This window comes from Thamnophis elegans, chromosome 9 (assembly GCF_009769535.1).
Source record: "Thamnophis elegans isolate rThaEle1 chromosome 9, rThaEle1.pri, whole genome shotgun sequence".
NCBI lineage: Eukaryota > Metazoa > Chordata > Lepidosauria > Squamata > Colubridae > Thamnophis > Thamnophis elegans.
Genome location: NC_045549.1, coordinates 6,623,459 through 6,634,706, shown reverse-complemented (window position 1 = coordinate 6,634,706; position 11,248 = coordinate 6,623,459). Strand labels below are relative to the sequence as shown.

The 11,248-nt window shown below is 42.6% G+C and overlaps 1 protein-coding gene across 1 annotated transcript in view; it reads left to right on the top strand.

The window, feature by feature from the left end:
- The first annotated feature begins 6,757 nt into the window (after positions 1 to 6,757).
- The window catches only part of NPFFR2 (neuropeptide FF receptor 2), a 5,198-nt gene continuing 707 nt past the window's right edge, over positions 6,758 to 11,248 (top strand). Inside the window, 4 exon segments of the mRNA XM_032224310.1 lie at positions 6,758 to 7,004; positions 9,258 to 9,357; positions 10,910 to 11,079; positions 11,082 to 11,227. Of these exon segments, the coding sequence (XP_032080201.1) occupies positions 6,758 to 7,004; positions 9,258 to 9,357; positions 10,910 to 11,079; positions 11,082 to 11,227 (663 nt within the window).

Sequence of the window (11,248 nt, the reverse complement as noted above, 5' to 3'; positions counted from 1 at the left end):
TGACCATTCCTTTGTCTCTTCACCCCAGTCTCCCAAAGTCCTTCCAGCACACCAGTGTATAAATCCTTGCTACACATATTTTAAAGAATTGGCAGGGTTTGATCGACTGGCGGTAATCCAAATACTATATTGCTTTATCCTGCACTGCTAAGAACACACCTGGAATATTGTGTCCCAATTCTGGGCACCGCAATACAAAATACGTTGGATTTTGAGAATAGGTGCTGAGAAGAGCAACAAAGATGATTCGGGACTGGAGCAGTGGTGGGTTGCAGGCGGTACCCATCAGTAGGTGCATACTGGTGCCTGCCGGAACCATACCGGAACAGTGCATTGGGGTCTGCCCGCCGCATCGGGTTGGGTTTTGATCTTGGGGCCGGGGTTAGGGTGGGCATGGCCAGCTCAACATCACTCGTTTGGGGCACGGTCGGGTGGCCTGAGTACTCTGTCATGAAACGGGCTCCCCCCATCTCCATTGAAACCCACCACTGACACACACACACACTGACACAGAGAAAGAGAAAGATAAAGAAAGGAAGAAATAAATAAAAAAGAAAAAAGAAAGAAAAGAGTGGAGAGAGATGAAAAAAAGAAAAAGGACAGAGAGACAAAGGAAGGAGAGAAAGAAGAGAGAGGGAGGAAGAAACATGGCCGGCAAGCCACTCCCACCAGGTCACATGGCCAGCAAGGCCCTCCCACAAAGGAGGCTACATCCACAGAGGAGGTTCCAAAATTTTTGAAACCCCCACTGCCACACTCACTCTCACCACACACACACACAGACAGACAGACTGACACAGAGATAGAGAGAAGAGAAAGAAGAAGAAATAAATAATAAAAGAAAAAGAAAAAGAGGAGAGATAAAGAAAAAAAAAAAGAGACAGAGACAAAGGAAGAAAGAGATAGAGAGAGAGAGAGAGAGAGAGAGAGAGAGAAGAAAACCATGGTTGGCAAGCCACTCCCACCAGTCACATGGCCACAAGCCGCTCCCACAAAGGAGGCCACACCCACAGAAGAGGTTCCAAATTTTTTTGAAACCCACCACTGGATTTAGGGTTCTCCGAACTGCACAGAATCTTAGCTAGAGGTTCTCCCGAACCCTGAGACCTCCAGCAACCCACCCCTGACTCCAAGGTCCCAACTCTGTTATTCTATAAAATGAGGCGTTAAAAGTGTAATGCTAAGGAAAGCAGCATTGGATTCCTCTGTTTTGACACACGCCAGTTCCCTGTAACGGCTTCGCACGTTGACCCATAACCTATTGTGCGAGTGGCCAGCTTCACTTATTTGGCCAGATCTGCAGGGGATATTAGAAATGTAAGAGTTACCTTCTCTAGAACGAGTATAGTTTATTTTCATCTCGTTCATTGCATAACCATGGTAACCAGCAAGCAGGACACAATTAGAACGTAACATGGCAGTCTGGGTGCTTACCCCAAGAAGAGTTGATTTGTCAGTTCTGTCGGCTTCTCTTCCCAACGTGAGGAGAGAGTGGGTGGGAGATCTCCAGATAATTAGATATATAATTCTGTACATGTCTCCTTTTGCAAATAAAAACTAAAATCAGAGCTGGTTTGGTCCAGTGGTTAACAGAATATATATATATATATTATATAATATATATATATATATATATAGATATATATATATATATATATAATTATATATATATATATATATATATATATATATATATATATATCTGACTCTGTCTCTCTTTGTCTCTGTCTCTGTCTGTCTGGCAATCTATCTATCTATCCATCCATCCTCCATCCATCCATCCATCTACTATGTCTGTCTGTCTGTCTGTCTCTCTCTCTCTCTCTTTTTCTCTGTGTATGTCTGTCTATCTATCTATCTATGTATCTATCTATCTATCTATCTATCCTGTCTCTCTCTCTCTTCTCTTTCTCTCTCTCTCTCTCTCTCTCTCTCTCTCTCTCTCTCTCTCTATAATATATAATAATATATATAATATATATATATATATTATTATATATAATATATATATATATATATATCTGACTCTATCTCTCTTTGTCTCTGTCTCTGTCTGTCCATCTGTCGTCTGGCAATCATCCATCCATCCATCCATCCATCCATCCTCCATCCATCTCTACTCTGTCTCTCTTTTTGTCTCTCTCTCTTTCCTATCTGTCTGTCTTTCTGTCTGTATCTCTGTCATGTATCTACAAACATACACATTTTAATGATAGAAAGTAGTATATTTTCATATATAATGGAATGGAATAGAATAAGAATAGGAATGAATAGCAATAGCAATACAATAGCAATACAATAGAATAAACTTCTTTATTGGCCAAGAATAATTGAACACACAAAGAATCTGTAGTTGAAACTTTAATGATTTATTGATCTATGAAGTATATTCCAGCTGGGTATTTCTTTCTTTTTTTCTTTTTAAGCAACCATCCATATAAATATTTGAAACATCCTTCTTAACAATTTGCAAGTTAAACTCTGTTCCATATGTGAGACACGATATCATTGATTAAAACTTCAGAGAATTGTCAGGCTCTTCGGGAGGATCTGCTGTCAAATAAGATGGTTGTTGTTTTGTCTTGTCCATCAAATATGTAAAAATCTGTCCTCAGATGCCCCGAATGCAAAGAACAACTGCAGATAATTTGGGTGAAGGCACTAGACTAGAAACTGGGAGACCATGAGTTCTAGTTCTGTTTTATCCATGAAAGCCAACTGGGTGATTTTGGGCCCAGGAAGTGATGAGTTATAGTCCCACATTAGGTACTAAAGCCAACTGGGTGACTTTACACATCACTAAGCATCTATGAGTTCTAGTCCTGCATTAGGCATGAAAGCCAACTGGGTGACTTTTGGCCAATCACCAGGAGACAGTGAGTTCTAGTCCTGCCTTAGGCATGAAAGCCAACTGGTTGACTTTGGACCAATCACCAGAGATGTGAGTTTAATCCTGCCTTAGGCATGAAAGCCACTGGTTGACTTTGGACCAATCACCAGGAGACAGTGAGTTCTAGTCCTGCCTTAGGTGTGAAAGCCAGCTGGGTGACTTTGGGTCAATCACCAGAGATGGTGAGTTCGAGTCCTGCCTTAGGTGTGAAAGCTGGCAGGTGACTTTGGGCCTCTTACTCTCTTTCAGCCCAACTCACCTCACAGTGTGGTTGTTGTAGCAAAAGGGAGAAATTGTGCTGAATAATTTGTTGCTTTGCCTTATTTGTAAAAATGATACCGGTGGGCTACTAAGAAATAAATAAATTCAAACAGCGAATAAGATTTCCCCTCCTCTGAACGTCTCTCATTAAACCATTCAGTAACAAATCAGTTAACAGTTGGAAATACCGACTGTCCCTTTTCGTGCTTTGACCATCAACCATGGAGCAATTGCTTGATTGTGGTTAGATCAAAGGGTGAGCATGTTAAAAGTGTTTTTTTTCAAGAAACCAAAGGACGATAATGGGGTGATTTTTTTGGGGGGGGGGCGCGTGAGGCATAAATCTTTTTCTGTCAAGAAAGTTATTAAAATCAAATGCAACAAGACAATTTGTACTTGTTCGTTTGAACAAGGCAAGCTATCTTTAGCCAAATGGAAATATATAATATATTATATATATATATATATATGTTTTTTATTTGCTGATAAATAAATAAAGGGAGACTAGTATAGATCTATTTCAAGCTATTTAGCTCTCAATAGTTGTAAAAAATCTAATAGATACCTTTCACCCTGGCTTCACTGATAAACAGATAAGAGCCTGTGGCCTAATGGCTAAGATCTCTGCCTAGTATGCCTAGTGTGCATATAGCCCAGGTTCAAATCCCAGTAAGGGTATGGCTAGCTGATAGAGCTAAATAGCTTGAAATAGATCTATACTAGTCTCCCTTTATTTATTTATCAGCACAAATAAAAAAACACAAATATAACAAGGCAACAGTAAAAATATTGGGTTTCTGTCGTGATGGACTCTTTGACGAGCCGAAGGACAGATGATGGAAGCAGTTAGCTTCCTCCCATAATTGGGGCTTACCAGGGTTGTAAAAAATATATGTTTTCTGAGGTTTTCGCGGTGTTAGTATGTAGGTCTCTAGTTGTTCGGGTTTTCCCCCGCGTAGAATTGGAGATGTCTTGGCGACGTTTCGACGAAGTCACATTCGTCATCTTCAGGCTGCTGCTGACTACTTCAGGTTTGGTGTTTCTACTCCTGGAAACACCAAACCTGAAGTAGTCAGCAGCAGCCTGAAGATGACGAATGTGACTTCGTCGAAACGTCGCCAAGACATCTCCAATTCTACGCGGGAGAAACCCGAACAACTAGAGACCTACATATATATATTATATGTGTGTGTGTGTGTGTGTGTATGTATGTGTTGGGTTATAATATATATATATATATATATATATATATTATATATATATATATATATAATATATATTATATAATATATTATATATATATATATATATATATATATCTTCATGTGCACATATCTGTACCTCTGTCCTTCCCCACTTTTTTGTCCTAATTCTGTCATTCACAAAAGAAGGTTAAGTCAAATGCAAATTAGAGACCCAGTCTTTTGGATATATTTTCTATATTTTCTATATTTGGGAGTTGGGTAGATAATCTCAGTTTTCTTGGTATGTTATTCAAGCCTCTAGTTTCAACTTTGGGGGAAAAAGAGAAAAATCTCAGAAGGCCAAATATTTCCCCAATGCTTTAGCAATTCTCTAACTCTGAGGGATGCAGTGGCTCAGTGGCTAAGACGCTGAGCTTGTCAATCAGAAAGGCTGGCAATTTAGAGGTTCGAATCCCTAGCGCCACATAATGGAGTGAGCTCCCATTACTTGTCCCAGCTTCTGCCAACCTAGCAGTTCAAAAGCATGTAAAATGCAAATAGAAAATAGGAACCACCTTTGGTAAGAAGGTAACAGCATTCTGTGCACCTTCGGCATTTAGTCATGCCAGCCACATGACCATGGAGACATCTTTGGACAGTGCTGGCCCTTTGGCTTTGAAATGGAGATGAGCCGCCCCCTAGAGTCGGAAACGACTAGCACATATGTCCGAGGGGAACCTTTACCTTTACTAACCCTGATGGTTCCATTGCTCTTCCTCCCTCCCTCCCTCCCTCCCTCCCTCCCTCCCTCCCTTATTTCCTTCCTTTCTCTCTCTCTTAATTCCTTTTCTCATTCTCGTTTCTGCGGACCCAGTGGTTAGAATGCAGTATTTCAGGCTAACTCTGCCCACTGCCTGCAGTTTAATTCTCACCAGCTTAAGGTTGACTCAGCCTTCCATCCTTCTGAGGTGGGTAAAATGAGGACCCAGATTGTTGGGGGCAATAGGCTGACTCTGTAAACTGCTTAGAGAGGCTGTAAAGCACTGTGAAGTGATATATAAGTCCAAGTATTATTTTCCTTCCTTCCTTCCTTCCTTCCTTCCTCCCTCCCTCCCTCCCTCCCACCCCCCCACCCCCCACCCCCCACCCACCCACCCTTCCTCCTTCCTTCCTTCCTTCCTTCCTTCCTTCCTTCCTTCCTTCCTCTCTCTTAATTCCCTTTCTTTCTCCTTCTTGGTGACACAGTGGTTAAAATGCAGTATTGCTGGCTAATTCTGCCCACTGCCAGAAGTTCGATCCTGATCGGTCAGGTTGACTCAGCTTTCCATCCTTCTGTGGTTGATAAAACGAGGAGCGAGATTGTTGGGGGGGGGCAATATGCTGACTCTGTAAACCACGTCGAGAGAGCTATAAAGCCCTGTGAAGCGGAATATAAGTCCTATTGCTATTGCTATTTTAATCTGGTCTCTGGCTATGAGCTAAATGTGCCTTATCATTTTAATTTGGGATACCCTAACCACTTTTTAGCATAACTTTTAAAACTTCTTTTTAATTTTCTGTAATCCCAGGTGCTCCTCAACTTCGTTCTATTTCTATTCTATTCTTCAATGCTATTAATCTGCAAGAGATCTTCACGTCAGTTGACTGTGAAATCCTGTATGAAAACTAGCAATGATGAAAAAGGAATTAAATGTGTGGGTTGATGGAAGGGGGGATATGATCCTTCAGGTATATTTTGACAGGCGAAATTCCCTTTTCACACATACTGCGTTTGCTGGCAAAACATACGTCTCTCGCAGACAGATTCCAGCAAATCATCGGAATGTAATTTTCTCTTTTCAGCTACATGGAGGGAACTCTGGAACAGTTTCACAAAGGAGTAAAAGCCAGAAGGCAATTGATCTCCCAAATTGGATTAGAAATAGCCCTAAATTGAAATATAATGTACCACCTGGGTACCTGTGCTTTGCTATGAAACTACGTGATCGGCTTGATACTTTAAGCTTGAAAATTAATGTAGAATGTGTAACTCCTTAGCACCAGAGCATGTTAATACAATATAAGGCAACTGGCAGTCGGAACAGAGTTCTTTGCAGATGGGGAGGGAGTAGAATGTCTAAACTCCCAGCTCACGGGCCAAATGAGCCCAGCCCTATTAAACCAGTTAAACATTCAACTGCCCGAAAGGGGTATTATTTTTCCAGTAATGAAATTCTTAGAATTCTTGATTCTTAGCAACAGAAAATTTGGGCTCAATTGTGGCTGTAACTCGAGGACTCGCCTTACTTATTGCCTTTTCGTCTCCGCTAACTTAGCATTTGTTTAATTTTTGCTTCGAGGCCGCTTGACATGGATAAGAACAGGAGGTGGGTTCTTCGATGGGCGACTGAGAAACTGCACCGCTGGGGTCAACGCTTGTCAGATGGAACCCAACATCACCTACGTGGGCTTCTACCTCCACAGTCCCCTGGTCGCTTCCGTCTTCATCATCTCCTACCTCCTCATCTTCCTTCTGTGCATGATCGGCAACGGGGTCGTCTGCTTCACCGTTCTGCAGAGCAAGCATATGCGCACCGTCACCAACCTCTTCATCTTGAATCTGGCGGTCAGCGATCTGCTGGTGGGCGTCTTTTGCATGCCCACCACTCTCCTGGACAACATCATAACAGGTACATGCGCCCGGGGGCATCGCATCCTTTGGGAATCACTCACGTGAAGGTCAAAGAGGGACAGGGGAAACGCAATCCGACTTACTATAAGTAACCTGTAAGCATAAAATTATAACCGGGTTTGTTTGTTGTTTGTTTATTAAAACTTGTATGCCGCCCACTCTCAGGGCGGCTTACAAATAAGAAGGAGGGGGATATAAAAAATAAAAACAACAATTAAAAATTCAGGAACATTGGATGTGGATGTTAAAACACCTGTAACCAATTACATGCTATATGTAATGATGTTTTTTTCCCCTTTTGTTTTGTTTTTTCTTTTGTGTGTATGTGTGTGTGTGTGTGTGTGTTTTTAATTGTTGTGTGTATTAAATATATAACAGAGAGATACGGTGTGTGTGTGTGCGGGGAAATGTAGTTGGGATGGATTGCCACAGTAGGGAATAAGAAATGATACTAAATTATAACATTAATGAAATAATAAATGTATAAGAATGATAATGTGAAAACACCTGTAACCAAACGACAGCTGTATGTGATGATGGTTTTTTTTTTCCCCTTTTTTGTGTTTCTTTTTTCTCTTTCTTTTTGTTTTTGTTTCTCCATTGTTGTGTGTATATGTTGTCTATGTAACAAAAATTAAAAAAATTATGAAAAAAAAATTCAGGAACATTCATAACTTAGGATGGGGCTGGATAAATCAACAGCCCCAGGCCTGCCAGAACAGCCAGGTCTTGGTTGCTTTGAGGAAGGCCGGAGGGTAGTAGGTCCGATCTCACAGGGAGATCGTTCCATAGGGCCGGAGCAGCTACAGAGAAGGCTCTCCCCCGGGGTCGCCAGCCGACATTGCCGGCAGATGGAATCCGAGGAGGCCTAGTCTGTGCGATCTAATAGGTCTTTGGAGGTGATTGGCAGGAGGCGGTCTCTCAGGTACCAGGTCCAACCATGTAGGGCTTTAAAAGTAACGACTAGCACCTTGAAGCGTCCGGAGACACGCTTCCTGAATGCCATCCCGCTTCCCGAATGCCATCCCGAAGGACACCATTGAGAGTGGAAAGAGATAACCGCAACAACAGAAAAGTGAAAGAAGAAGGAGAAGAGAGGGAAGGAAAAAAGAGGAAAGGAGAGGAAGGCTGAAAGGGATAGAAAGAGAAGAGAGGGTAGGAAGAGGAAGAGAGGAGTAGGGGAGGCAAGGGAAGAAGGAAACGTAAAGGAGAGGGAAGAAAAAGCAGAGAAGGAGGGAGGGTGAAAAGAAAAGAAAAAATAGGGTGGTGATAATACAAAATAGGTATGGGATGGTAAGCAAAACAACCCAACGTGTATTTTAACCCTGTATAAGGAAAAACAAATATTAAAAGTGATAAATATAAATAAGAAACGACTATGTGAATGTATACCTGTAATCGTATGTAAGAGATTAAAAAAAAACTTTTTCTTAAAAAAAACTAACCTGTTGCACTCTGAACTTAGCTGTTCAGAGTTGTTCTCTTGAGACATCTCATTACCCGACTAGGTAACATTATCAGTGCTAGAAGGAAGTGGGATTACAAGGAGGAATAGGAGGAGGAGAGGAAGAAAGTGCATGTAAAAATGCAAGTAGAAAACTAGGAACCACCTTTGGTGTGAAGGGAAGAGCGTTTCGTGCGCCTTCAATGTTTAGTCATGCCGGCCACATGACCACGAGACGTCTTGGACAGCGCTGGCTCTTTGGCTTTGAACGGAGATGAGCACCGTCCCCTAGAGTCGGGAACGACTAGCACCTATGACCTTTGATGATATAAACTCAGCAGGGGTGTTGCTGCTGGTTTTACTACTGGTCCGCAACACACACACAATGTGCACGCATGCGCTGTTCAATGGAAATTGTTCTGTGTATAATTTACAGTGAATAATAAGAATAATTTACAGTGAACTGTGCACGCGCAGTCACTAAATCCAACAGTTGGTGACATCAACGGCAGTGAGGGAACCAGTGAGGGAACCAGTTCGGGGCATGTCAGGCCTGGGTCGCTGCCGTTCTGTGACCCAGGCCTGAATTCCACCACCAGTTTGGCCGAACCGGACCGAACCAGGCCGAACCGGCTGCAGCCATCTCTGAAGCTCAGCCTATGCAATTCAGTTCATTGAAAAAACCCAGATCTTTCTCCTTTAATATAAAAGTTATTGAATGCGGCAGCCTTTTGCTTGTCCACTAAAGTGAAAAGAATTGAATACGGTTGTTGACCTTTTCATCTAAAACAATGCTTTCTCTTCCAGGTTGGCCTTTCGGGAGCATTGCCTGCAAAATGAATGGCACCGTCCAGGGAATCTCCGTTTCTGCTTCTGTCTTCACGTTGGTAGCCATTGCAGTGGACAGGTATGGCTTGGTATTTACCCTCCAAAATTTGATAAAGAGAGTACATAAATCAGTTGTTCTTCTGCTGCTTAGAATCAGGGGTGGGCTTCAAACATTTTAGCAAGGGGGTGCTCTGCCCGGTTGCTGGGTGGGTGTGGCCATGGTGGGCGTGGCCAAGTTAGCCTCCCGCCCCATGGTGGGGGCATTTTCGCCCTCCCTGGCTCCGGAAGGAAGGAAGGAAAGAAAGAAAGAAAGAAGAAAGAAAGAAAGAAGAAAGAAAAAGAAGAGGGGAGGGAGAAAGAAAGAAAGAGAGAGATTGGATGGATGGATGGAAGGAAGGAAGCAAGGAAGGAAGGAAAAAACAAAAAGAAAGAAAGAAAGAAAGAAACAAAGAAAGAAAGAAAGCAAGAAAAAAGAGGGGTGAGGGAGAAAGAAAGAAAAAGAGAGAGATAGGATGGATGGATGGATGGATGGAAGGAAGGAAGCAAGGAAAGAAAGAAAAAAAGAAAGAAAGAGAAAGGGGTGAGGAGAAAGAAAGAGAAAGAGAGATAGATGGAGGATGGATGGAAGGAAGCAAGGAAGGAAAGAAGAAAGAAAGAAGAGGGGGAGGGAGAAAGAAAGAGAAAGAGAGAGATTGGATGGATGGATGGATGGAAGCAAGCAAGGAAAAGAAAAAAGAAGAAAGCAGAAAAGAAAGAGGGGGAGGGAGAAAGAAGAGAAGAGAGAGATCAGATGGATGGATGGATGATGGATGGATGAAGAAGAAGGAGGAGAAAGAAAGAAAGAAAGAAGAGGAGGAGGGAGAAAGAAAGAAAGAGGAGGGGAAGAAAGAAAGAGAAGGAGAGATTGGATGGATGGAAGGAAGGAAGCAAGGAAGAAAGAAAGAAAGAAAGAAGAAAGGGGGACGAGAAAAGAGAGAGATAAAATGGATGGAAGGAAGGAAGGAGGAGAAAGAAAGAAAGAAAGAAAGAAGAAAGAAAGAAGAAATAGAAAATTCCTAGACATCAAAGGCAGGACAAGAAGTAAGATGTGATGTTGAGTCCATAGAAACAGTGCAGAGAAGAGCAACAAAGATGATTCGAAGACTGGAGGCTAAATCATACAATGAATGGTCGCGTGAGCTGGGTATGTCTAGTCTAACGAAGAGAAGAACCAGGAGTGACATATCAGCAGTCTTCCAATCTTTGAGGGCTGCCACAGAGAAAGGGGGTCCACCTATTCTCCAAGTATCTGAGGGCAGGACAAGAAGTCACTGATGGGAATTTATCAAGAGGGATCCAAATTCCCGACAGTGGGAATCAGTGAAAGGGCTTCCCTTCAGAAGTTGTGGGTGCTCCATTAGTGGAGGTTTTCAAGAGGCTTGGACAGCCATTTGTCTGAAATGGGACAGAGTCTCCTGCCATCGGCGGGACTAGAAGACTTCCAAGATCCCTTCCAACTCTGTTTTATTCTGTTGGGACTCTGTGATTCTTAGCACCATAAAAACCAACGTTGTGTTGCTGTTGATAACGTGGCTATTCCACAGCGTTGCTCTTTGACGAACTTTAACTATTCCTTCTTCTCCCCCTTGTAGGTTCCGTTCTATCGTTTATCCCTTTAAACCGAAACTTACCGTATGGATAGCACTTATGTTGATAGCCATCATCTGGGTCCTGGCTTTTGTCATCATGTGTCCTTCTGCGGTCATGCTGAAGCTCATAGAAGAGAAGCAATTCCAGGTCATCCTTGGAGAGGACAACCAAACCCGTCCGTCTACTGGTGCCGGGAAGACTGGCCCAACGAGGACATGAAGAAGATCTACACCACTGTCCTCTTCGCCAACATCTACTTGGCTCCCCTGTCGCTCATCGTCATCATGTACGCTCGGATCGGGATCACGCTCTTCAACACGGTGCTCGCCTCTGGGAAGCAA